General features: G+C 38.2%; 1 protein-coding gene across 8 annotated transcripts in view; it reads right to left on the bottom strand.

Annotated features, from left to right (window-relative positions):
• LOC101888418 (heterogeneous nuclear ribonucleoprotein L) overlaps positions 1 to 27605 on the bottom strand; it is a 263137-nt gene that overhangs the window by 113961 nt on the left and 121571 nt on the right. For all 8 annotated transcript variants that reach the window (XR_009343724.1, XM_059128975.1, XM_059128979.1 and 5 more), the window contains 2 exons: positions 14476 to 14658; positions 13914 to 13980 (listed from right to left, as the gene is read on the bottom strand). Coding sequence is in view for 7 of the 8 variants with exons in the window: in XM_059128975.1 (XP_058984958.1) it covers positions 13914 to 13980; positions 14476 to 14658 (250 nt within the window). In the remaining variant the exon portion in view is untranslated. The remainder of the gene's footprint in view (positions 1 to 13913; positions 13981 to 14475; positions 14659 to 27605) is intronic.

Raw genomic sequence — 27605 nt, 5'->3', positions numbered from 1 at the left:
CTTGAACCACTGTCCTTTCATTGTCATACGAAAATCTATATTTAAAAGCACAAATGTTCAATTTGTCCTTTGAATATTCAAAAAAACAGCAAATCACTCCCACTTATGTGTATATCCTCCTCAGCAAATCTCCTACACATCATATTCAAATTTCACATAATCTAAAATAGCTTTTGTGCAAGATTTCGGATTTGCTTTTGTTCCAACCCCGGCACTTGAAACGATATTGGGGAGAGGTGGCCTTCTGCCATCCTTTTGGCAATAATCATTACTTGATGTTTATACAAATTTTAGAAACTAAACCCCATAAAGCTGCTGCTGCTGCTGTTATTTACTTTGCCCCTCAAAATAAAGAGACCCGGAATTTCAAATGTTGTTGTTGAATCCAAAAAAGGACATTTCGTTTTGTGGCTGGATATTCCCTGGACGCACTTAGGACATCATAAGGACCATTGTTGTTTGGGTTTATTCAACACGAAAGGCTTATGGGTGGATCCTGGTACCCAAGTGTTTTATTTGAGCGAACACACACACACACACACATCCTACGACCACATGGCTTATGAATGTTATTTGGCTCATGATTGTTATTTGTAAAACTTTGATTGTTTTTGTAGTTTTTTTTTTTCTATCTTCCTTTGTTGTAAATTTGTCCTCTTGTACGTGACCATGGCTATGGGATTTCCCAAACAGAAAAACAAAACAAATTTTCATTTAAAACTTCTTCCCCTCTCCCAAATGTAAAGTTCTATCGACAAAAATGGCCATTATTATGACAAACAATTATTTTTCATTATCCCCAACAACAACAATGACCACAATAACAATGCCACATAATCTCTGGGGTAATATACATCATATCCAAAAATTCCATGTATATATGTATGTATGTGCATATGTTTCCTAGTGGTGTGTGTGTGTGTCTATTAGTGGTTTACTGGTTATGGTTTATGACAAATCTCATCCAAATGGCAAACGTTTTAGGCATAATGGATAAGAATGGCTCTAAACTACAATTAACTTTTGTAATTGGATATTTTATTCAGAATTCAGGATCAAAGCAGCAATGGAGATATGAAAAATCTTAGGAGCATATACAGTCTAAATCCTGGATTTATTAATAATTCAGGACATCTTTTGAGATTTTTTCTTGGAAGAATCAACAAGAAATATATCCCACTAGTGTTGTGTCAATGAAGGTCCTAGTCCAGTACATCGCCTCCCAAACGTATGAGTGATTTCATATATTTCATATCACTCATACGCAGAGTTCTCAGTAAAATGATTGAGATCCATGGAACTAGTCCTTGGAACTAAATAAGCAAGCAACAGGTTCGATCGACATAGGTTGACACAAGTCTATATACCACTACCTCTCAGAGAATACTTGGAAAATGGACTTCGAAAAGTCTACGATTATTGCTCGGATTGTCTTTGAGAAAAACAAAAAAAAACGATTGAGAACCTTGGAACTAGTCCTTAGATATAGTCTTTGCAACTAGTCCTTGAAACTAGAAAAGCATCCAGAAGGTTCAATTAACATAGGTTGGCACAAGTCTATATACCACTACCTCTCAGAGAATCCTTGGAAAAATGGTATTCGAAAAATCTACGATTATTGCTCGGATTGTCCTTGAGAAAATCCATCAAATTACAAATTTATGGCTTCGAAACCTTCCAAAATTCTGGAATTTGGAAATTTTCTCAGGCTAATATGACCCTAATTCGTCCCACAATTATGTCTTTGGTAATGGCGGGGGCGTATACGTGTTGTTTATACGTATAGGCATACGTTTGTTTTTTTTTTTAATATTTTTCAAGGACCAATAGTCTTGAAGGACGAATTTAAAAAAAAAATCCTTAAAATCAAATGATACGCTTCTGAAAGTCCTGTGGAAAAAATTTCAGATATATTGGTTTATCATTGGGCCAAAAATCGCAAATTCGCCTTTAAATAATTTCTTTGGTACAAACGGGGCGTATACGTGCTGTCAATACGTATACGTTACTTTCCGAATGTGTTTTTATAACATCCCCACCATACACAGCATGGAGGGTATATTAAGTTCGTTCGATCGGAAGCAAAAATTTCGCAGAGAGCGAGATCTTTTGTCTGCAGCAAGGTAAAGTTCGAAACTGATTTTAAGGGATTGTCAAGGACTATCCAAGCAGGCTTTCCCAAGACCAGTTTCCAAGAATTCTCTGGGCAGTAATAAAATCTGGTCAAAGGAGAGGGAGAGAGAGAGAGAGAGAGAGCATTCAAGGAGTCGCTTTCCCACATTCATATGTGGCCAAAATAGAAGTGACAACACGTATACGCCGAAGGTACCAAAGCAATATTTAAAGGGAGAATTTAGGGCATATGAGTCTGATATAAAAAACCAATGTTTCTAAAGACTTTCAGAGCTACAAAATGGATTTTAAGGACTATCCAAAATGACTTTCCGGAGAGCAAGCTAAAATAGGAAGCTAAAATTTTGCAGAGAGCAGTGTTTTGTCTGCAGCCAGGTCAAGTTCGAAGATGGGCTACATCGGCCCACGATATTTTATAGCCTCCATATATAACGCTATCCTACGCCACTCGGAATCTTGATGATTGTAGCCAAATTTTTCAATGAAATCCACAAAAGGAGTTCCTTCTAAGTACTTCACCCCCTGGAAGAGTAATGTCTATATAGGTCCACGATGATATCGTTTATCCCCCACATAACGATACCTCCCTATATTCTGTATTTTGATGATTTTAGCTACATTTTTTGAATGGAATTGTTTAAAAATCCATATTAGGAGATCTTTCCAAGCACTTGATCTCCTGGAAAAGAAGTGTCTATATAGGTCCACGATATCGTATAGCCCACATACAACGGTACCCTCAGATATTCGATATTTTGAAGATTTTAGAGACATTATTCACCGGAGTTGCTTCAAATTTCGTATTTAGAATTCGTAACGGGTACTACAGCCTGTGACAAAAAATTGAGTATGCAGGTCCACGTCTTCGTTTAACCTCCATATGTCAGTAGCTCCCTATATTCGGTATTTTTATGATTTTAGCGACATAATTCACCGGATTTGTTTCAAATTTCGTATTGAGAATTCGTAATGGGTACTACAGCCTGTGACAAAAAAATTGCGTGAGCCGGCCCAGGTCTTCGTATAGGCCCCATATATCAGTACCTCACTAAATTCGACATTTTGACGAATTTAGACACAATATTCATTGAAATTATTTGAAATATCGTATTTGAAGCTTCCAATAGGTACTGCAGCCCGTGATAGAAAATTGTGTATGCAGGTCCAGCTCTTCGTATAGCCCTAATATGACGGTAACAAACTCTTTGGGTATTTTTATAATTTTAGCAGCTACATTATTCGCCGGATTTTTTTCAAGTTTAGTATTTAAATATTGTAATGGCTTATGACAAAAATTGTCTATGCAGGTCCACGTCTTCGTATAGACCCCAAGAGCTATATTCGGTATTCTTAAGATTTTTACAGAATTTTTAATGGATTTTATTTTTTGAAAATTTTCAAAGTCGTTCCAAATGGTGGAGGTTATTCAAAGTTCGGGCCGTTTGTTTAAAATATTTTTTGAAGGGTCAATAGGGACTTGAATGACTAATTTGAATAATATTTTTATGCAGGCCCACATTTTCTTAAAGCCTCCATATGTACGAATTTTTCAAAATTTTGTTTCCAAGGACCTTTAAAACATTTTAGGGATCGAAAAACCCCCAAGGGCAAAATGAGCGATTTTTAAGAATACCACAAACAAAAACGCAAGGACAAAGGGGATCCTCAAACCTCGATTTTGAAAAATATTTATTTCTTTTTTAAAAGGACCCAAACGAGGCTCTAACGAATATTATTCCGTTTCTTTTTTCTGAATCCAGCAATTAATTAGTATTAATGAATCGGCCTCACCCCTCTAAGGCAGATTTGTGCCAAATAATTTCCACAAACAAAAAAAGAAAACTTTCCAACTGCAGAACAGAATTCCAGTCTGTCATACCAAAACGACGGACGACGACGTGACAGCTTGACTGCCGCCTGACTAAATGCTTAACATAACGAATGAATAATAAATTAAATTAAATGAAACCACAAATTCATTTCATCCTCCCACTTCCTACCACCCCAAACCCCTCTACACCATTTAGTTTCCATTCATGGCCCACAACATCATTCAATTTAATTCACTTCCACACAATAGCGACAACAACAACAACAAAAACACAACAGCATCGATGTACAAAGAAGCAGAAGAAGAAGACGACGACGATGACGACGAAAAGAACCAGTCACTGGAAAGAAAATTTATGTTTTGTTGAAAAAACGAGGAGAAGAAAAGCAACAAAACCACCAATGGAAGAATGAATGCAAACAAAAGCGAAAGAAAACGACACCCACCTCACCCCAGTACACCCACCTACTTGCAGCACCTGGTCTCCAATGCGATTATGCGTTTACTTCTTGAGATGTGGAGACAGGCTGTCTGGCAGAATCTGACCATAGAGAAATGCGAAACGACGAAGATGGCGCAGGTGGCCGCCAAGATGTTTACACGGAATTGTTGGTACAAAAACGTAATACGGAAAAACAGAAAGAAGAGGAGGAAGAAATTAAAGCAGGTGGGTGACGCGGCAGTGACGACAACAACGCTTGTGCGATAAACTGATATCCATGTGCAGCCTCTTGGTTGCCAGGTGGGCGAACAATCGGCGTGGGTTTCCAGGGCATGTGTCTTGTGGGTGGAACTCGTCCCACCCTCTTTAACCACATGTGCCCGGGTATCAGCGGCATGTGGGTAAACAAAAACATGTCACAAAGGACCTTCATGGCTAGGAAGAAGGAGTTTGTTTTTTTCTCCTCATTATTCCCAGCTATTGATTGGAAATGAGCAAGAAAATGGAGGAAAATATTTTGCGAAGAATTTTCGAAGAATAAAAAATATGAAAAATGGCTAGCCTACTCTCGTCGTCCCCTGTGATCATCTACTCAACAATAGAGGACCTCTGAAATCATAGTAGACAACATGGGAAATCACGGTCCCTATTCTAGGGACCTCTGAGGCTATATATTAAACAATCGCACCTACTTTATCGTAGATCACCTTAGAACCCATCTACTCCACCGTAGTCGACCTCTAAAAGGCCAAATATTCTACCATAGACGATCTCTGAGTCCATCTTCTGTATTGTAGACAATCTCTGAGGACATCTACTCTACCAAAGGCAACCTTTGAGATAATCTACTGTATATAGTAGACGATCTTTGAGGTCATGTATTCTTCAGAAGACGACCTTTGAGGTCATCTACTCCACCGTAGACGACAATCTACTCTAATGAATAAAATCTTTTAGGACAGCTACTCTACAGTAGGCGACCTTTGAGGTCATCCACTCAACAGTCGACGACCACTGAGGTCATCTACTCAACTATAGAGGACCTCTGAAATCATAGTAGACAACCTGGGAAATCACGGTCCTTATTCTAGGGACTTCTGAGACTATATATTAAACAGTCGCACCTACTTTATCGTAGATCACTTTAGAACCCATCTACTCCACCGTAGTCGCCTTCTAATGCCAAATATTCTACCATAGACGACCTCTGGGTCCCTCTTCTGTACTGTAGACAACCACTGAGGAGATCTACTCTACCAAAGGCTACCTTTGAGATAATCTACTGTAGTAGACGATCTTTGAGGTCATGTATTCTTCAGAAGATGACCTTTGAGGTCATCTAGACGACAATCTACTCTAAAGAATAAAATCTGTTAGGACAGCTACTCTACAATAGACTGCTACTGAGGTCGACCTTTGAGGTCATCCATTCAACAGTAGACGACCTTTGAGGCTATCTACTAGGCTATCTCAACAGTAGACGACCTTTGAGGCCATCTGCTCAACAGCAGACAACCTTTGGGGTCATCTACTCAACAGTAGATGGCCTTTGAGGTCATCTACTCCATCGTAGAGATCGTTTGAGGACATCTACTCTACAGTAGATGGCCTTTGAAGACATCTACTCTACAGTAGATGGCCTTTAAAGGCATCTACTCTACAGTAGATGGCCTTTGAGACGGCCACTGAGGTCATCGACGACCACTGAGGTCATCTAATCGACCGTAGACGACCTTTGAGGACATCTACTCTATAGTAGGCGACCTTTGAGCATATCTACTCTACAGTAGACAAGCTTTAAGGTTATCTGCTCAACAGTAGACAACCTTTGAATAGTAGTAGACGGCCTTTAGAGTCATCTACTTCACCGTAGACGACTCTTGAGGTCGTCTACTCTGCAGTCGACGACCACGGAGGTCATCTACTCTAAAGTAGCCGACCTTTGAGGTCATCTACTCTACAGTAGACGATCGCTGAGGTCATCTACACTACCACAGACGGCCTCTGAACTTTTCTACGCTACCGTAGACGATCTCTGAAGACACATTTTCTAAAGTTCACCTCTAAGGTCATCTACTTTACAGAAGACGACTACTGGGGTCATCTACTCTGCCTTAGATGCCCTTTGAAGAAATCTGCTTAACAGCGGTCATCCATTCTACAGTAGATGACCACTGAGTTTATCTACTCCACTGTAGACGGGTATTTCTGACATCTATTTGATGTATTCGACTTCAGAACTCGTCTCCTTTACCTTACATGACTTTTGAGGTAAACTACTCTACAGTAGACGCCAACTGAGGTTATATACTCTACAGAAGACGAACTTTAAGGTCATCTACACTGTAGTAGGCGAATCTTCAGTAGATACCTTTAAAGCCCACCGAACCTGTAGTTATTGAAACTTTACCTCCCACACTTTAGAGTAGAGGACCTCAGAGCCCATCTACGCTGTAGAAGCTGAACCTCTTATGCCAAATACTCAACCCCTGGCCACAACTCCACATTTTTAATCCGAAAATGGCCCACCTAACATCACCGAAATGTTTCCCCAATTCAACAACAACACCAAAAAACAAATTCTATTGTTTGCATTTTTTTTTTTGCCGATAAATGTTTACCTCTTTTTTTTTGTTGTTATTGCTCGTGTTGTTGTTGCTGTTGTTATTGCAATGCAAATAATGCCTTTGGCTCTTACGAAGTGAACGTGTGCTGCGGAGGTGCCATAATAGCTAATTACATCAATTCGCTTGGCGGTGGCAGCGGTTACGAGTGGTCGATTTGGTTTCACATGTTCCACATTTGGATGCAAGCCCCCCCCACCGCGAAATGTATTTAATTTCCCAAACCTCCTCCGGACGAGCATTTCGGCCATCTGTCTCTGTTTATTTTGGTTCATTTCAATATTCCATTGCCCGCCTCTGCCCCTTCACTTGGAAAATTCCCACTTCAGGCAATGGATGGCTGGCTGGTCGGCTAGCTGCCGGGTTGTCTCTCTAAACCACCGAAAAGCCAACCACCCACATGGAAACAAGTTTTTTGCTTTGGAGAATGAATTCCGTAGCCCAAAAAAAAATCGAAATAAAAATTCGCATAAAATGGCCATAAAAATGAATGAAATGAATTGGTTGAGTGGTGTTGTTGCCCCGACCAAACGACCAACCAACCGGCCGACCACACTTCTGCTTGTTTTCTTAGCACAATAAAAATTCAAAATAGCAAAAGAGCAAAAACAACAACACCGACACCGACAGCAGGCCAAAAACAACTCACACATTTTAGTGACACGCGACAAATTAGCTGAAACATCAAATAAAGAAGAAGCCCACAATCAGCCCCCCAAACAAGAAATGACGAAGAAGAAGGCAAGCAACAACAACTGCAGAAATGCCGGAATAATGAATTCAGCCAAAACACACACCGTTAATCTAAACATTGGCAGTGGGAATATCAAATCTGTCAAAATTGGATTAAAATCCCATAAAAATATTTTTTTCGGAATATTCAGCAAAAATAAATATTAAGGGGTACTTGGAAAATGATGCCAGATGGGGGTTAATGTATAGTAGATGGCCTTAAGGGTCATCTACTGGGAAGTTGGTGGCTTCAGAGGTCATATATTGAGAAGTTGATGGCTTTAGAGGTCATCTGCTGGGAAGTAGATGGCTTCAGAGGTCATCTACGGGGAAATATATGGCCTTGGAGGTCATGTACTGGGTAGTAGATGGCTGTGGAGTTCATCTACAGGGAAGTAGATGGATTCGGAGGTCATCTACAGGGAAGTAGATGGATTCGAAGGTCATCTACTGGGTAGTAGATGATCTCAATTGACATCTATAGGTAATTAGAGGGACTCAAAATTCATCTACTGAGAAGTATAAGGCTTTAGCAGCCATCTCGAGAGAAGTAGATGGCTTCAAGAGCCATATATTAGGAAGTAGATGGCCTCGGGGGTTATATCCTGGAAAGTAGATGTCCTTATGGGTCATCTACTTTGTCGTGATACAAAGTGAAAAAACACCAACTGTCTTGACGTACGGCAGACCACAAAGAAGTAGAGATGCAAAAAAAATATTAGAGAAGATGTTAAAATATTGGTGGTAGGATCGCGGAAGTCATCCACTAGAGAAGACGAGCACAGAGTTCATCTTCTGTTGAAAAGATGGGCAAAATGACTTCTACTAATGAGTAGATGTGGCCAAAGGGCATCTACGGAAAGTAGATGGACTCAGAGACCATTTCCTTTGGAGTAGATTTACTCAGCTCATGTACAGCAGAGTGGATGAACCCAGAGGTAATCTACAATAGAGTACATGGACTCAGAACTCATCTATTGATGTCACCCCCAGTGGAGAGGACCGGCTACGCCGTCGACGACGACAAAGGAGAGGTCATCTCCGATTAAGTAGATAGGTTCTGAGATGATTTACTGCAGAGTAGGAAGTTTGGCATTCATTAACTACAGAGTAGATGGGCCCAGATAACATTTCCATGATTTCCGAGGTACTCCACTGGAGAGTAAATGACCTCAGAGGTCCACCATTGGAGAGTAGATTATCTCAGAGGTCCTCCATTGACATATAGATGACATTAGCGGTCCTCTACTGGAGACTATATGATTTCAGACAACCTCAGAGGTCCTCTACAGAAGAGTGGATGACCTCAGAGATCCTCTACAGAAGAGTGGATGACCTTAGAGGTCCTCTACAGAAAAGTAGATGACCTCAGAAATCCTCTACGGAAGAGTAAATGACCTAAGAAATCCTATACGGAAGAGTAGATGAACTCCGAGATCCTCTTCAGAAGAATAGATGACCTCAGCGGTATTTTACGGAAGAGTAAATGACCTCAAATGTCCTCCACAGAAAAGTAGATGACCTCAGAGGTCCTCTACAGAATAGTAGATGACCCTAGAGGTCCTCTACAGAAGCGTAGATCTTTAAGTAGAGGACCCCAGAGGTCGTCTACAGAACAGTAGATGGCCTCCGAGGTCTTCGAATGTAGAGTAGATAACCTCAGAGGTCCTCGAAGTTTATGGCTGCAGGTGTCATAAAATGTGAATTAGATGTCCTTAAGGGTCATTCATTGGGGATGGCCTCATTTATTGGGGAAAAGGTCGCCTCAAGGTTCATCTACTGGAAAGTACATGGCTTCCGGAGTCATATACTATGAATTACATGTCTTCAAGGGTCATTTACAGGAAAATAGATTGCCTCAGGAGTTATTTACCTTGACGTACATGTCGTCAAGGGTCGTAGATGGTATCAGAGTTTCCCAACCATGATGTAGATGTCTTCACAGATCATAAATTGTAGAGTAGATGTTCAGAATTCATCTACTGAGAAGCATAAGGCTTCAGCAGCCATCTCAAGATAAGAGATGGCTTCAAGGGTCATATATTGGGATGGCCTCAAACGTTATATCCTGGAAAGTAGATGTCCTTATGGAGGACATCTACTGGAAAGTAGATGACTTCAGGTGTCATAAACTGTAAAGTAGATGTTCTCAAGGGTCATTCATTGGGGAGTATATGACCTCATTTATTGGGGAAAAGGTTGCCTCAAGGGTCATCAACTGGGAAGTAGCTTCTGGAATCGCATACTACGAATTGCATGTCCCCTAGAATTTTCTACAGGAGAGTAGATTGCCTCAGGAGTTATTTACCTTGAAGTAGATGTCATCGAGGGTCATCTACTATGGCTCCATAGGTCACCTACTATAAGGGTCACATACTATGGCTCATTTTTTGGGGAAAAGGGTAACGTACTGAGAAGTATGTCGCTTCCGGAATCGTATATTATGAATTACATGGCCTCAAGGGTCATCTACAGATAAGTAGATTGCCTCAGGATTTATTTACCTTAAGGTAGATGTCGTCAGGAGTCATCTACTGATGGCTACATATGTCATCCATTGGTAAGCGAACGGATTCTTAGACTTCATCATCCAATGCGGTGTAGATGGCGCCAGGGTTCCCCATCCTCGATGCAGATATCTCCATAGATCATCAATTTTGATTCCTTACTCCCCCTCCCTCTCCCCTACCGACTCCACTCTCCTCCACCAGACTGCCATCGAAGTTCCCCACCTTGTTGTTACATGGCATGAAAGTTTATGAACTCACGTTGTTGTCACATTTTCTGTTGTCCCTTTTAAACCAACTTCCTTTTGTTGTTTCATTTTTTTATTTTGCGAATTAAATGCAAATTGTCTATGACACTATTGTCAGGAGGCTATTTTCATGGCGCAAAAAATGCAACAACAAAAACTATGGAAATTTCCCGACATTGTCAAGCAACAAAAGGAAGCGGAACACAAAAATACAAGACAACCTCAAACCCATTCTTTTGTGTTTTTTTTTTCTCTCTCTCTCTCTCTCCCTGTTTCCCATTCTCTCTGGTCTTTTATTTATTCGGAGAGGTCTGACTTTAAGTTTGGAGGACATTGTTCAGTGACACGGCGGGTCCGTCTGGTGGGGTTGGTTGTCTGAACACCTTTCAAATAAAAAAAAACGCTATCAGGGATGACAAAAAGCAAAATTCAAGACTTGGTAAATGTTTAAACAACGGAAGAGCGACAACATTAAAAGACAGGATAATGGAAAACTACCAAAAAAAGTTCAGTACCGACATAATTCCAAAAATTGGATGCGACTTACGGGTTCCCCTTGGAGTTGGAAAAATTGGGTTGTCTGGCTTGCCAGACAAATTGCATGGCTGAAAGGTGTTATTGGCGTTCCAAAAAAATAGGAGGAAGAATAAAAGAAAATAAATTAAATATTACATGAGTCTGTCGTACCCTCACACACCCTTTCGACTTCCATATGTTGCAAGACCTCGTTAGTTTTTCCATTATTTCTGTCTCGCCTGCCTGTATCACACTCAAACCACCTTTCCCCACTCCTTGCATCTTGCACCCACATCATTTACTTCAATGCTTCGCCAAATTAAAAGCCTAAAGGTATGCAGGCAGTACCAATTGTTATCCTGTTGTCAATGAATCGCCATTTTCCACAAAAGAATAAGGCTGGCTGGTTTGCTTGTCTTGAATCTCCAAATACCCAACTCCAAGGTGATGATGTTAAGGAGCTGAGAAAAAGGTTAGGAAAATGAGAAGCTTTCTACTCCCCCCTGGCATGAGAAAAAATTCCAGGCCAAAAAAGCCATTCTTATTCTTATCCTGACAGAGACATAATAATCCCGAAAGAACGTTAATTTTTTTTTCGTGACACAAAGTGAAAGACCATCAACTTTCTTGACGTATAGCAGACCACAAAGAAGTAGAGATGCAAAAAAATATAAGAGAAGATGTTAAAATATGGGTGGAAAGCCCGCGGAAGTCATCCACCAAAGAAGAGATGTAGAGAAGATGAGCTCATTGTTGAGTAGATTGGCTAAAAATTACTTCTACTGATGCGTAGGCGTGACTAAAGGACATCTACCGTAAAGTTGATGGACTCAGAGACAATTTCCTGTAGAGTAGCTGCGCTCAGAGCTCATCTACCGTAGAGAGAATGAACCCAGAGGTCATCTACAATAGAGCAGATGGACTCAGAACTCATATATTGATGTCACCCCCAGTGGAGAAAACGGACTACACCGTCCACGGCAAAGGAGAGGTCATCTACGATTAAGTAGATTGGCTCCGACATAATTTATTGCAAATTAGAGAAGTTCGGTATTCATATACTACAGAGTAGATGGACCCAGATAACATATCCATGAATTCAGAGGTCTTCCACTGGAGAGCAAATGACCTGACAGGACCTCCATTGGAGAGTAGATGACCTCAGAGATCATTTACAAAAGAGTAGATGACCTAATAGGTTATCCACCGTAAATTAGATGATCTCAGAGTTCATCTACAGAAGAGTAGGTGACATCAAAGGTCTTTTACAGAAGAGTAGATGACCTCATAGGTCTTCTAAAGAAAAGTAGATGGCATCATAGGTCTTCTACAGAAGAGTAGATGACATCATAGGTCCTCCACCGTAAATTAGGTGACTTCAGAGATCCTCTACAGAAGAGTAGATGAACTCAGAGATCTTCTTCAGAAGAATATATGATCTCGGAGTTCTTTTACGGAAGAGTAAATGACCACAAAGGTACTCTACCGAAGAGTAGATGACCTCTGGAGTCCTCTACAGAAGAATATATGACCTCGGAAGTCCTCTACAGAAGAGTAGATGACTTCAGATGTCCTCTATAGAAGAGTAGATGACATCAAAGGTCTTTTACAGAAGAGTAGATGACCTCAGGGGTCCTCTACAGAATAGTAGATGACCTCAGGAGTCCTCTACAGAAGAATAGATGACCTCAGAAGTCCTCTACAGAAGAGTAGATGACTTCAGAGGTCCTCTACAGAAGAGTAGATGACCTCACAGGTCCTCTACGAAAGAGTAGATGACCTCAGAGGTCCTCTACTGAAGTGTAGATGACCTCAGAGGTCCTTTACTGAAGAGTAGATAACCTCAGATGTCCTCTACTGAATAGTAGATGACCTCAGAGGTCCTCTACAGAAGAATAGATGACCTCAGAGGTCCTCTACAGAAGAATAGATGACCTCAGAGGTTCTCTATCGTAAATTAGATGATCTCAGAGGTCCTCCATTGAAGTGTAGATGATCTCAGAGATCCTCTACTGAAGTGTAGATGATCTCAAAGGTCCTTTACAGACAAGCAGATGACCTCAAAGGTCCTCTATAGAACAGTAGATGGTCTCCGAGGTATTTGAATGTAGAGATAACCTCAGAGGTCCTCTACAGAACAGTTGATGGTCTCCGAGGTCTTCGAATGTAGAGTAGATGACCTCAGAGGTCCTCGAATTTAGAGTAAATGACTCCAATGGCCCTTTATTGTAGAGTAGATGCTCTCAGATGCCCTCTACTGTAGAGTAGATGACCTCAGAAGTGTTCTATTGTGAGGTAGATGACCTAAGAGGTCCTCTACTGCAGAGAAGATGAGCTACTATTGATTAGATGACCTCTTAGGTCCTCTAGTGGAGAGTAGATGGCATAAGAGGTCATCTACTGCTAATTAAATGGAATTAGAGGCAGTCTCTACAGTAGACCGATTAGAGACCTCTACTATCGCGTGGAGGACCTCTGAGATCATCATTGATGTTTTCTACGAAATGTGAGAACTTCTGAGACCTTCTTAGTTTAATTTATTTTTTGCAGAATTTTTACGTGTAAGTACTGACAACAATCATACGCCTAAAAGCATTTCAAGTTTTTTTGGAAGTGTGTAAGTTTACCTAACATGTTTTTTATCTTCGAATAGGGTTGAGGACTGTTGGTACTGTGTGTGTTCTCGATAATTTTGATGATCGAAATCGTAGAGTATAGTAGAGAGAGATACAGATAGAGTAGTGAAAATGTATTTTTGTGAATAAGAATTTCGTTTTTGTGGCAAAAGGAACAATAAATGAAAAAAATAACAACAAGTAAAAGAAAGACAAAAGAAGAAGGAAAGAAACGAATGTAGCAAAGAAGTTGGCCTTTACATACCTGCAGTGGCGAGAGTGTAATCCCAGCTGGTTTCTGGTTCATTTTTGTAGACGTTCAATTTTTCCGGCTAGAGAAGAAGGGGAAAAAGATAACGATTAAAAAAATAGCAAGGGTTAAGTTTGTGCTCCAATAAATCAAAAAAAGAAAAATTTGGAACTGGGATCAAAACTCTACAAAAAAAATTAAAAAAATAAACTAAGGAGAAATTGAAATAAAAATGAAAATCTAAAAAATACACCTCAAAATTTGTTTTCAAGGGCGTATGACTGTTTTTAATGCGAATAATGGTGGGTATTGGGTGACGTATGATTGACATCAGCGGTTATACGCCGTTCGTATAACTTTTGTTATTACTCATACGTCACCATTTACCTTCCGTTATTCAAAATAATAATAGTCATACGCCCTAGAAACAATATTACCAAATTTGAGTATTCTATGAATTATTTTCATTTTTATTATAATTATTTTTATTTCATTTATTTATTAAATAAATTAATATTTATTTTTTTATTTATTTATTTTATTAATTTTATTTATTTTATTTTTTTGACTTACTCACCTTGGCAAAATCAATTTTCAAAGTACAACATCCCGAATAAATATCAGCTCCATTTAAATTTTCCCTGGCTCTGGTTGCCGATTCCAAGCTGTCGAATTCCACCATGGCCTGGACGCCATTCTTTTTGAATATGACAATGCGCATTACCTGGCCGTGTGGGACACATATTTTATGCAAGACATCCTGCAATGAAACAAAGGGGAGAGAGAAACAAATTTAATTTCAGTTGAAGGCAAAAAAAAAAATAAATAAATAAAAAATATTTAAGGCTAATTATCAGGCCTAGACCTCAAAACAATAGACAGCCAGATTATGCCAAGTGCTTTGGCTGGTAAATTAATTATTGGTGTTTTAAGCACCCATGGAGAACATGACTTGATTGGTTTTGGCACCAAAAATACTTAGTTTTTTATTGAAAAACCAATTTGAATGAAAATGACCACAAATACCTACCTGACGTCTAATGCCAAAATCCCCCAGACTTTGGCTGAAATTGCCAAGAAGAGAAAAAAACGACATGCTGATGACCCCCAACAACACCATATCATGCCAGGCATTCATTTTCGAAATCAAGTACAAGGCGAAAAGGTAAATGTTTTCATTACTCACATGAAGGGATTCTGAGAAAATGTATCAAAAAAATCTGCTGATGTTATGACCCACCAGCAGCTCAGCCTTCAAGAAATTACATGTCTTTTTTTCGTCCAAAACCAAAAAAACTGGCTATTGTCATGTCCTGAAAGAAGGATATTTTCCCAACCGAAAACAATAGCCGTCATCAACTTTAAAAGCTTTTTGCATTCCCTTCCGAAAAAAGAAAGGTGTTAAAGGACCTGCCTTCCAAGGATGTATTTTTTTTTTCAAATACCAGGTGTTATTGTATCATTCCAGGCAAAATATTTGCAAATCATTGATGGTAGGTAGACACAACAAACAAATGATTCTGGTATATCCTACCAGCAGCATGTCGTTCTCGTACCTGGGGTTTACTGACTGGCATCCAACTAAATTTAAGGGGAATTAATGTTGTAGAACTCCCCCCATGTAGGATATGGGGGAAAATGCCCATTTTGCTGGAGGTGAAGGCTGAAGACCATCAATAACAATGTTTTGTACGCCGAGGCGATCAACATTCATTCCCAAGGCACCTGTGCAACAATAGCCCATAGAGGTAGGTTTGATATTTGAAAGAAATGTTACACCAAAGGAAAAACATCTGATGGAGGTGATTTTCAAATAAGGAAAATTTTCAGGATACAAATATTTTCCAAGGACCTTTATAGGAAGACAATAATTTGATAGCAATTGAAGTTCCTTTTAAAATCTTGAAGAATTTTAATCGAACTCTTATTTTTTGCCCACATGAGTCACCCTGTCGTATAAGTATTGACAACACGTATACGCATAATAGCTTTAATACCCTTAGCCATATGGCTAAAGAGGCTATATATCATTTTACACAGTCAAAACGTGCCTCATCGCAATAACGGTTTTCGAAGCTAGGTTTCTTTGGCCAAAATCCGTTTCAGGACATTTGGTGTCTAGATCGACATGTCCGTTCGTCCGTTTGTTTGTCTAGCTGGCTGTTGCGCACGATAACCCTCGAAGAGAGTATCCGATTTGATCCAAACTTGGTACATCGTAATATGATTACCAAACTTAGATTGAGTTCGGAGATGGGCAAAATTGGCCCGCTCCTTCTGGTACCTCCCCCACAAAAGTGCGAAATGTTCAAAGAAAATAATTTACTGCATAGAATCAGAAAGGATCATCCGATTTTGCTCCAACTTTGCAAATCCTAATATTTACATCAGTGCTAGGTCAGGTGCAAAAATTGACAATATCGGTCCACGCCATCAAGTCCTCCCCAAAAAGGGTCAACATTTTTGAATAATTATAACCCTAATAAAATGTGATGTAAGAGTCCGATTGTCTTCAAATTACACACATCTCAATGTCTCTATTAACCCAAGGTCTGGTGTGAATATGGAATATATCGGTCCACTCATTCTGGTACCAACCCCACAAAGGGTCAAAATTTTGAATATCCATGAAGGTCATACAACGCTAAATTAATATCCGATTCCACTCCGACTTGGTATATCTCAATATTTCCATCAGATCAGTCATAGAGATGCTAGAGATCGGACAATTCATTGTGGTACCTCCCCCACAAAGGGTCAAAGTTTTGAATAAACAAAACGATTATAAAACCCGACATAAGCATCCGGTTCTCTTCAAACTCTACACATCCAAATATTTCTACAAACACAACATCTGCTATGAAAATGGAATATATCGGGCCAATCCTTCTGGTACCTTCTTCACAAAGGGTCAAAATTTTGAATATCAAAGAAGCTCATAAAACGTGAAATTAACATCCGATTCCATTCAGATTTGGCACATCTGAATATTTTCATCAACACAAGATCTGTCATAGAGATGCTGGAGATCGGACCATTCCTTCTGGTACCTCCCCCACAAAGGGTTAAAATTTTGAATAATCAAAACGATCATAAAATCCGAAATAAGCATCCGGTCCTCTTCAAACTCTAAACATCACAATATTTCTATTAACACAACATCTGCTATGAAAATGGGATATATCGGTCCACTCCTTCTGGTAACTCCCTCACAAAGGGTCGAAATTTTGAATATACATGAACCTCATAAAACGCTAAATTAATATCCGATTCCACTCAGATTTGGCATATCGCAATATTTCCATCAACACAATATCAGTCATAGAGATGCTAGAGATCGGACCATTCCTTGTGGTACCTCCCCCACAAAGGGTTCAAGTTCTGAATAAAAAAAACTATTATAAAATCCGAAATAAGTATCCGATTCTCTTCATATTTCACAGACCCTATTACCTCTACAAACACCAGACCTGCTGTGAAGATGGGATATATCGGTCCAGTCCTTCTGGTACCTCCCCCACAAATGTCAAAATTCCGAATATCCCTGAAGCTCATAAAACGCAAAATTAACTTCCGATTCCACTCGGTATATCTCAATATTTCCATCAACACAAGCTCTGTTATAAATATGGCAGAGATCGGACCATTCCTTGTGGTACCTCCTCCATATAGAGTTTAAGGTTTTAAATACCAAAAGGCTCAGAGAAAGCGGAGTAAGCATCCAGCTCTCTTCAAATTTCAGATACAACAACCCCGAACCCCTTCTGGTACTACCTCAGCCTCAAAGGGTCATAATTTTCAATACTTATATCTGTCCTAACTTGCGAAACATGTAGACGTTGCTTTACAACTTGCTATATCTAAATATTTCTCTCAACCAAAAACCTGAGATGAATATGCCCATACCATAGCGGAACCTACCCCATAGAGGGTTAGCAAGTTGAATATATGTTGTCAAAATACATGTAAATAATCGAGCATTGATTGAGGGTATACATCTGTCGGCAAAACCGACTGATACTTTTTATCTTTACCCACTTGTGCCACTCTGTCGTATGAGTGCTGTCACGTCGTCTCTATACCCTACAAAAATATGTTCTTGGGAATATGATATGCTTGTTTGGGTCAACATTTTTGTGGCACCTCGATATATTGTCCATAGTAAACATTTTCCCTTGAAATCATCTAACATTTTTGCCTGAGTGTACTCAGTTAATTCCTTAAGACCATTAGAAAGGACTTATGCACACAACAGGAGCTAAACGCACACACAATACCCACAAAGCGGGATGATAGCTTTCTGTTAATTGACATAATGACAAATACCCCCGGATTTAAGAGACTCAAAAATTTTCAAGAGGCCAAACTGTCCTCAAAACCTTAATGAAGAGGATGGTATTTGAATTTTCTTAAAGGACTCTTTTAGAAGAACATTTAAAGGAAAATATTTAAAATTTCATTTCAAAATTCCAACAAGGCCAAACTGGTTTATTTTGCTGTTTGATTATTAGCCATCATTTGTTGGACTATCAGCGGCTATTATCTTCTGTTTTTCCAACAATTTTGAGTAGCATTATCATCAAGGATATCCATTGAAATGACTATTTATCTATTCATTCATTCAGTCCATTCATTGTTTTAAATGAGTTTTCCCCTTCTTTTTTTCGTTTCCTTCCAACCACGACAGCGGCAACACGTAATGGGCCAAAGTTAGACGATTTCATAATTTCCAGAGTTGGCATTTTGTCAAAAACCGAAAATATCGTAAAAAACAAAAAAAAAAATAAAAGCTAAAACGTTTCAATGTTAGGTCATAGTAATAGGGGAGGACCAGAAGAAGGATGAGGCGAAAAGGGGGGACGGAGAAGGATAACAAATATTTCGAGGAAAGTAATAATAAAACAAATAGCTGTGATAATGGCCCAAACATAAACACTTAAAACCCAAAAATATCCTTTTAACACATTTAAGGACATTTTGAGATGCTCAAACAAAAATAGCAACAACAACAATGGCATACTAATGACTGCCAAAGAAAAAGAAAAGGATATTGAATTTGGTAGTGGTAGTAATAATAATAGAAATGATAAGAGATTATGCTACAACAAGGATAATGGCCTTCTAAGGACATCATAATGTGACTCAGAGATGTTTTCAAAATTAATAAAATTACCTTGGAACTTCCAAAGGACACAAAATAACAATTTTTTCTAAATATTTTGAATACCAAAGAGAGAAAAGAAACATGTCCTTCATGGAAACTTAGTTTCCGAACTTTTCCAGTCAGGTCACAAAAATAGCCATTTCAATTTATGTCAGTTATCATTTCAGTTTTATTATCTCCAGGATATGCGAGAAAGGACATCACATTTGTCAATTGATTATTTATGGTGTGTCACATACAAAAGGACAAGTAAAGACAAGGGTTGGACAGAAGTGAGCAACTGGATTAAAATAAAATGAATTGTTGAGAATATTTGACATGCAGGTAAGGCAGAGCTATTTTTGGGAATTATATGGAATTTTTACACAGACTTATATTAGTTTCAAGGACCTTTACTGAAATAATAATTTCAAAGATATTCAGAGCTATAATCGTGGAGTTAGGAGTATCTTTTCTATGAAACCCCCCCCCAACCAAGAACTAATAGAAACACAAATGTGTATTTTCTAAAAATTCTCCAGGACTCTCAGGATTAAAATCTATGGGTTTTAGGAACTTTTCGAAAGACTCCCCAAACCCAAAATCATGATTATTTACAAGAATTTTGATTATTTACAAGGGCTTTTTCCAAGAACCAGCACAGACTAAACCTTGGATTTTTAAGGAATCTTCTTCAAGAAAATAGAAGGAATTGTAAGAAATTTTCTCAGGGACTGTTAGAACAAAATTCATAGTTTTTTTAGAGAATTTTTCGAAAAATTTTCGAAACGACAGAAAAGTAAAAGCGTGGATTTTTAAGGAATTTTGTCCGGTTATCATCGTTTATTTTCGAAGAATATTCTTAAGGGTCTGGAAGGATTTTAAGGATTTTTGGAGATATTTTCTCGAGGTCCAGCAGTGACCAAATGGTAGACTTTTAAAGGACTTTTTTCAAGGGCCTGCATTGAAGGTCCCTTCAAGGAATTTTGCACAAGGACTTTGATTTACAATAGAGGAATTTTACAGAATTTTTAAAACGATCAGCTGTAGAGAACATATCGTGGATTTTGTAAGGACCTTCCACAAGGATCAGTAGAACAAATTTTTAAGGACCAGCAGACATTGAATTTTCGATTTCAAAGCATTTTATAAGGAAGCATTTTACAAGGATTTTCAGATCCATTGCTGTTATTTTTTAAAGAAATTTCTTAAGGACCAGCAGATAGCAAACTGAAGTTTTTTTTTTTGGAGTTTTTTCCAAGGACGAACATAGGAAAAATCTTCAAGATTGAAAGGGATTACAAAAAAAAAAAAGACTACCTTAAACTGAACCGTGGAGTTTATAGGAACTTTTCAGGAAAAAAAGCTGCTGCAAATGCTGCTAACTACAGAGACCTAATTATAGATTTAAAAATAATAGGAATTTCCTCAAGGACCAGAACACACAAAAATCATCAGCTTTTTAGGGATTTTTAAAAAACAGATTTTACTGAAATATGCCAGGGACCATATCGTCCTTTTTAAATAAATTTTTGAATTTATTTCACAAATAATTTTTAAGGAATTGTCTCAAGAACTATTAGTGATCAAAAAATAGATTTTTAAAGAACTTATCTCAAGGAACCTCCAATGAAGACCGATTGCCCTAGAGTTTTAACGGATTTTCCCAAAGAATTTCAGAGCCATCTTCGTTGATTTATAGGGACTTTTCAAGAGCTTTCCAAACGGTAATCGTTGATTTTTTAAGATTGAGATCTTTGGAACCATATGCGAAGATTATTTAAGTTATTTTCTTAAGGACCAAATAAAGACCAATCAGAACACTTTCTAAGGAATTTTTTCAAGGAATTTTACAAGCCTATCAATCATGGACTTTTTGATCCATAATCGTTAATTTTTAAGAAAAAAATTTGGTTAAGTTTTGAGAGACTTTATTATTAAATTTCCAAGGACTGTCTAAGACCGGTTCATGAGTTATTCAAGGACAAAAATTAAAAAACAACAATTTCAAAGAAAAAGTTTCAAAAAATAAATAAAAATGTGAAAACTTTCTGAAAAATTATCATTTGTATTCAAGAAGACTTTCGAAGCTGAAATTATTTATTTTCCATGTTTTTTTTTATTTATTTATAAAAAAAAAGTGAACCTTGAAGGTGTTTCCTCAAGGATTTTCATAATCATAATCAAGGATATTTTAAGAATTCTCCTCGAAGGAATATCGGAGACAAATGAGAAATTGAAAACTAATGTTTTTCAAAGACGCATTGATCGCAATTTTTACGCAAGGAATACCTGCAAAGACATTCAGTTCACTTTCAATGACAAGTCATCGATTTTTAGGGAAGTTTTTTTTCGAGAGTTAGCAGATACCAAGTTTTGAACTTTTTAGGGAATTTTTTCCAAGTGGTCTCAGGGCCATTAATTTCTTTAGAATTGACTTCAAATATAGGCATAGCGACCAAATGGAGGATTTTTCTTTTTTTTTTTTTCAAAAGCCTTTTTGAATCATAACCGTAATATTTTTTAGAAATTTCTTAAGGGACGTTCAGATATATATTCGCGATTATTTTAAGAAACCAACCATGGGGGATTTTTTCTTTGACGATTTCTAGAATCATAACAGTCTGGATATAACTCATAAGAACCGAATTTTTCAGTTTTTAGGCCAATAACTTTTAAAAAAGTTTAAAAAACAATGCATTCAGTAATACAGGAGGACAAATCAGACTAAAGCATTGCTATCGATTTAATAAAAAAAAATCCTAACCAGGCCGTATTAGTGTTGTCAACACGTATACGCACCATAAAACAATTTTTCATTATTTGTTTTTCGAGTTTATTTCACTGAACATCAAAGCGTTTCAAAAGTACTTGCAAAACACAAAAAACATATCGTGTGAAAGTTCCTTTGGGGCAAAGGAGTTGTAAAACGATATCCTTCTATTAACGTTTTTTTTTTTTCATCTATCACGCCATCATCAAAACGATTGAAATCAAAGCCCATACTTAACACCTCAGGTGCGTGCAGCGGCAATACTAATTAGAAAATATTAAAATACAACAACAAATAAAAACAAATAATTTATGTTTAGATTTTTTATGGCTCCGAACAAGACTTCAAAGGATTTCATGTTTGGAGGGGGCCAGCCAAGCGTTAAGGCGTCACCGTCTAGTTGACGATAACTCCAAAGTTGCAATGGAAAGGAGAGCAAGAGATAGCAGAATGCTTCAAACACTATTAACGCACAATGTGGACAAGTCGTAAAAAATGTTTTTCATTTATTTTTGTTATCTTCCTCTACACCTCTTCCTCGTCCCTTGGATGGTGACTCCACAATTTTATCGAGGAAGAAATTATGCCCAGCTGTTGTTTTGTTGTCCCTAGTCCTCGTCGTCTCTGCAAAAGTCATAAATGTTGGCAATAAATGTTGGCCTTCTGCATAGCGCGTAACTTAATTCCACTTGCTCCTATTAAGTTGCAAAGGAATGATGGCAACAACATCGGTGGCACCACTTAAGAGTGTGTTGAACTTGGCCGGCGAAGTGATAATTTTTTTCTCCTTTTTCCCGAACATTTTAACAACATTGTTAAAAAAATGTACGAAGCATAAAAATTGTCATATTTTTTGAAGAGAAAAAAATTAACAAATTTTAATGCCAACACCAAAGGCTGGAAAGACCCCAAGAGTTATGAATCGACGCTATAAACTCATTAAGATCGGTGAATCGGGGGGAGAACAGGTCATAAATTGTTAAGTTAAGCCATTCAAAAGTATGGCCATAAAAATTAACTGTTGTGCCACGAAATGGAACGGGTAGGGGTTAATTTCATTTACGGCGTATGAGTGTTATCAATTTGGTCGACATCAGCGTATGATTAATATTCACACTTATACGCAATAACGTGCCATACAGAAAAGGGATGAAAAATTTACTTTTAGAGAGTATTACTTGCATTTCCATAAAATAATCTAAAGGAAACAATCCTCTAGGAAAGAAAAAAGTCTCTCTCTTCTAGCAAGAGGTTTTTAGTTCGCAAGCGAATATTTTATGATATTTTATTTAAAGTGAGCACAGACCTTAAAAAATCAATTTTTTTTAAACTCTTGGATAAATAGAGCACAGGTATGAGTGGCACATGAGTGTTATTAATTTTGGAGGTTGGCATGTATGTGGAAAAGTGCCCTATTACACCATCCAAAAAAAAAAAAAAAAAACAGAGAAATAAAAAGTTGGTTTTTGTATGAGAGAACTCTGTGTATGAGAGACCTTCTTTTATGAGAAGGGACTCTGCATTTCTATAAGACCTCTATTTAAGGACCTCACTTTCCAGTCTTCTATGAGGATCTGACACATAAGTCAATATTAACCAGGCTTTTCTAGAGTAAATTACAGATTTATAAAAATAGAGAATACATTTTTATCCTACTCTTTAGAAAGAAATATTCTGGTCTTTCGCCGGATTTTGAAGATTGGTTATCCTGATTTTCTATGAGAAGACTTTCCAGCAGTTTTCTGACATTCTAATGTATGAAGACCTCAAAGGTTTATCGAAAAAGTCCTTTTGCACTTCTCGGAGAGAAGTTTATGAACTTCCCAGAATGGACCTTTGGCCTCTTATGCTCTTCTCTGAGAGGACTTTATGTCCTTCCTCTGTGAGAAGTTCTTCTGCTCCTCCCTGAGAAGTGCTTCTGCTTTTCCCAGAGAACACTAACCAGACACTCGGAAGTAGATTTTGTTTCTGACATTCTTAGAGAAGGCCTCGTGATCTTCTCCGATGAGAAAACCTTGCTCTTTTCTCTGAGAAGATCTTGCGGCTTCTCTGGAAAGACTTTCTGCTTTTCTATGAGAAGACCCTCTGGTCTTCTGTGGGAAAAACCTTTAGTCTTCTAAACTTTGTGATCACATAGGAGACCTTTCTGAAGATATCATTGTTTTCTATGTATTTCGGAAGAGATCTTGGAGACTAGAGAAGACATTTGAAGGCTTTCTGAAAAGTCTTTGATATCTTTTAAAGACTATAGAGAAGTCTCTAAAGTCTTCTATAGAAGACCTTGATGCGTTTTAGAGAAGATTTTGAAGTGTCCTGGAGAAATTTTTGAAGTCTTTTTTGGAAGTGTTCTAAGCAGGGCTTTGAAGGCTCCTAGAAAAGACTTTGAAATCTTCTAGAGAAGACTTTAAAGTATTCCAGAGAAGACTGAAGTTATCTAGAGGAGACTTTGCAATCTTCTAGGGATTACTTTGAGGTCTTGTAGAGAAGACTTGGAAGTCTTTTAGAGAAGTATTTGATATCTTCGTCTGAGGAAAACATTGCAGTCTTCTAGAGAAGGCTTTGAAATCCTCTAGAGAAGACTTTGATGTCTTCCAGGGAAGACTTTGAAGTGTTTCAGAGAAGACTTTGAAGTCTTCTAGGGAAGACTTTGAAGTCCTCTATAGAAAAATAGAATATGTTGAAGTTTTCTAGAGGAGACTTTGGGGTCATCTAGAGAAAACGTTCAAGTCTTCTAGAGAAGATCTGAAGTCTTCCGGAGAAAAATTTGAAATCTTCTATAGAAGACTTCTGGAGAATATTTTTAAGTCCTCTAGGGAAGACTTTGGAGTGTTCTAGAGAAGACTTTGGTGTCTTCTAGAGAAAAAATTTGGAGACTTCTAGAGAAGACTTCGGAGTTTTCTAGAGCAGACTTTGAAGTGTTCTGGGAAGACTTTGAGGTCTCCTAGAGAAGTCTTCAAAGTCTTCTGGAGAGGATTTTGAAGTCTTGTGGATAGACCTTTCAAGTGTTTTGGAGAACACTTTCAAGTCTCCCTGGGTCTTCTAGAGAAGATTTGAAGTCTTCCGGAGAAAATTTTGAAATCTTCTATAGAAGACTTTGAAGACTTCTGGAGAATATTTTTAAGTCCTCTAGGGAAGACTTTGGAGTCTTTTAGAGAAGACTTGTGTCTTCTGGAGAAGATTTTGGTGTCTTCTAGAGAAGATTTTGGAGACTTATAGAGAAGACTTTGGAGTTTTCTAGAGCAGACTTTGAAGACTTCTAGAGAAGACTTTAAGGTATCCTAGAGAAGTCTTCAAGAGAAAACTTTAAAATCTTCTGAAGAACACTTTCAAGTCTCCCTTGGTCCATCAGCCAGATTAAAACTTTTGTCCATCCTTAAAAGAATGTCCATTCTCTCCAGCTTTTAAATAAATCTAACATCTCCCCCCTGGGATGGTCGTATGATTAACAACCATACGTATACGTCAACGTCTTCTCATTACAAATTATGCAACACTTTGTTGCACACACAGAGTCATCCAAAGAGAATGCAAAAAAACAAATGTTGTGTTCTCCATTGCCATTTGTGAGTGTCATGATTTATATTTTATAATTTGTATGTTGCCTTTGAAAGCAGTTTTCTTGATATCCCCAATTTACCTCCTTCCTCTCCCTCTCTGACTATCTTCATCTGGCTTGCATTTGTGGAAATCTGTTTGCTGTTGTCTGTCATTATTTGTTTGGGCCGGGTCTCTCTGCTGCCCGGTTATTGTTGCCATAGTTCTTTTGGCGTAGGTTTGTTTGTGGCAACTAATTTGCATGAAATGTCGCCTGGGGTGCCATAAAGAGCAGCCCAACACTTGGAAAGGAAAAAAAGGATGGAGATAAAAAAAAACAATGTGGAAAAGGAATCAAAGCAGCAAAGTAAGTCTCTTGAGAGAGTGGAAGAAGAAAACAAATTTTCCTTGGGTGATTCTTTTTAGTTTTTTTTTTTTTTTTTTTTTTTTTTTTTTTTTTTTTTTGGTGTAAATGGTCTTGTCGCCTTGCCTTTGAGAGATAATAGAAGAGTAGTAGAGTCTTAGTTCTAGTTTTCCTTTTTGTTCTTCGTCTGATAAGATTAAATGTGTTTGCCTGCCTGGAGGCTCTCTCTCTCCCTCTCTCTCTCTCTCTCTTTCTCTCGCTGCAGCAAAAACTGCAATGCCTGCCTGGCCTAAGAAATCCTCTTACTATGACAAACTACAAATGAAGACAAATTTTTTGTTGTTGTTGCAACAACAAAAAATAACTTTGCAAAACTAAAAGTGAATACAGCAAATACGGAGTCCCACCTCCACCTCACATCTCTTCTTGAAGTGTAGATATTCTCCATAAAACATTCAGCTTGCATTTTTTTTTTTTTTTTTGCCTCGGAGATTTGAATAAAAACTCGTGAGAGACAAAAAGACGGCAATGGCTTGAAGCTGCCACTAACAATGTTGAGAGGGGGGAAGGGGGAACCCACCATGGTAAAGTGTGAAGTATTCTAACGTTTAAAAAGTGGCAGGTGGTCGTCGTCATTGTCGGCATCTTATGTTGCAACACTTGAGTATTTGTTGTTGTACAACAAAATAAAAAACCAAAAACAACTTTTTAAAAGCTCGTTTTTTGAGACTAAACAAAAATTTTATGGGTTTCTTGGATTTGTTGCCGTTGCTGCGGCATGGGAAGCTGTTGTGGCCAGAGTCTTTCATTTTTTGGTGTTGTTGGATTTTCCACAAAGTTTCCCACCATTATTTGTTAAGTTTTCATTGCCCCATAGCCGGCTGGCAAAAAAGACTTTTACGGATTTCGGCTAACAAACTAGCCAGTCTGTCCGGCAGCCCCATCAAACCACCAACCAAGCAACCTGCATGTCAGCCTTTTCGGAGTGTGTGACTGACTTGAGAATATAAACGATTTGCAGGTTGCAGTTGTTATAGCCAGTTTAACAATTGCCATGGTTGTTGCTGTTGTTGTATTTAAACTGATTTATATGCTTCACTTAAATGTTGTTGTAAAAGAAAAACCTTGTTGTTGTAAATAAATATATATATTTTTGTGCTCGAAAATGTTCCGATTTCATAAAACATTCATTTCAAAAGGAGAACCACAGAGAGGGGTGTGAAGACACAAAGAGAGAGAGGGAGGGGGAGAAGTTTGTGCAACATTGCCAGGGTATTTGTGCTGCGCTGTGTTGTTGCTATTGTTGTTTTAATAATGTAAATGTTTTGCCCCAGTATGTGACGGTTTGCCAGCCGTTTACTTGGTAATGGAGGAATTATTTATTGTCATTTTTGCAAACGACAGCAACAACAACGACGACGACGATTAAATTGTCGTTTTGAAAACAAGCTATGAACGTCGCGTAGCCGCTCTTTTTGCAAAAAGGCATTTTATTACAACACCATTTGTTGCAGATTGTTGATCTTCCATTCCCCCTTCCTTCATTCATATACGCCAGCCTGCAACCTCCCTCCCCCCTTCTTCTATATCATATCTCCAACTCCATAATCTTTGATATGCTGTACCAAACTCCAACATCGTTATTGGCTGGAAAATCGAAATATTTGCCAGTGTTTTTTTATTTCCCTTCGCTGAAAATTTCCACATGTGCCACAGCAGCCATTATTTGCTCGTTTTATTTCAAAACACACCATCCAATGGCAGCCATAAATTGCTGGTCAACGAGGAAAAAAAGGAAAAATGCCTGGAAAATTACAGTGGGAAATGATGGGATAATATGGGAGACAAAGAGAGGAAATTTGGTCATAATTGTCTAAGATACAGCGGCTCAAA

The sequence above is a fragment of the Musca domestica genome, unplaced genomic scaffold, assembly GCF_030504385.1.
Source record: "Musca domestica strain aabys unplaced genomic scaffold, Musca_domestica.polishedcontigs.V.1.1 58, whole genome shotgun sequence".
NCBI classification, from domain to species: domain Eukaryota; kingdom Metazoa; phylum Arthropoda; class Insecta; order Diptera; family Muscidae; genus Musca; species Musca domestica.
The sequence above is the reverse complement of the archived record's forward strand: the minus strand, read 5'-3'. Positions and strand labels throughout refer to the sequence as shown.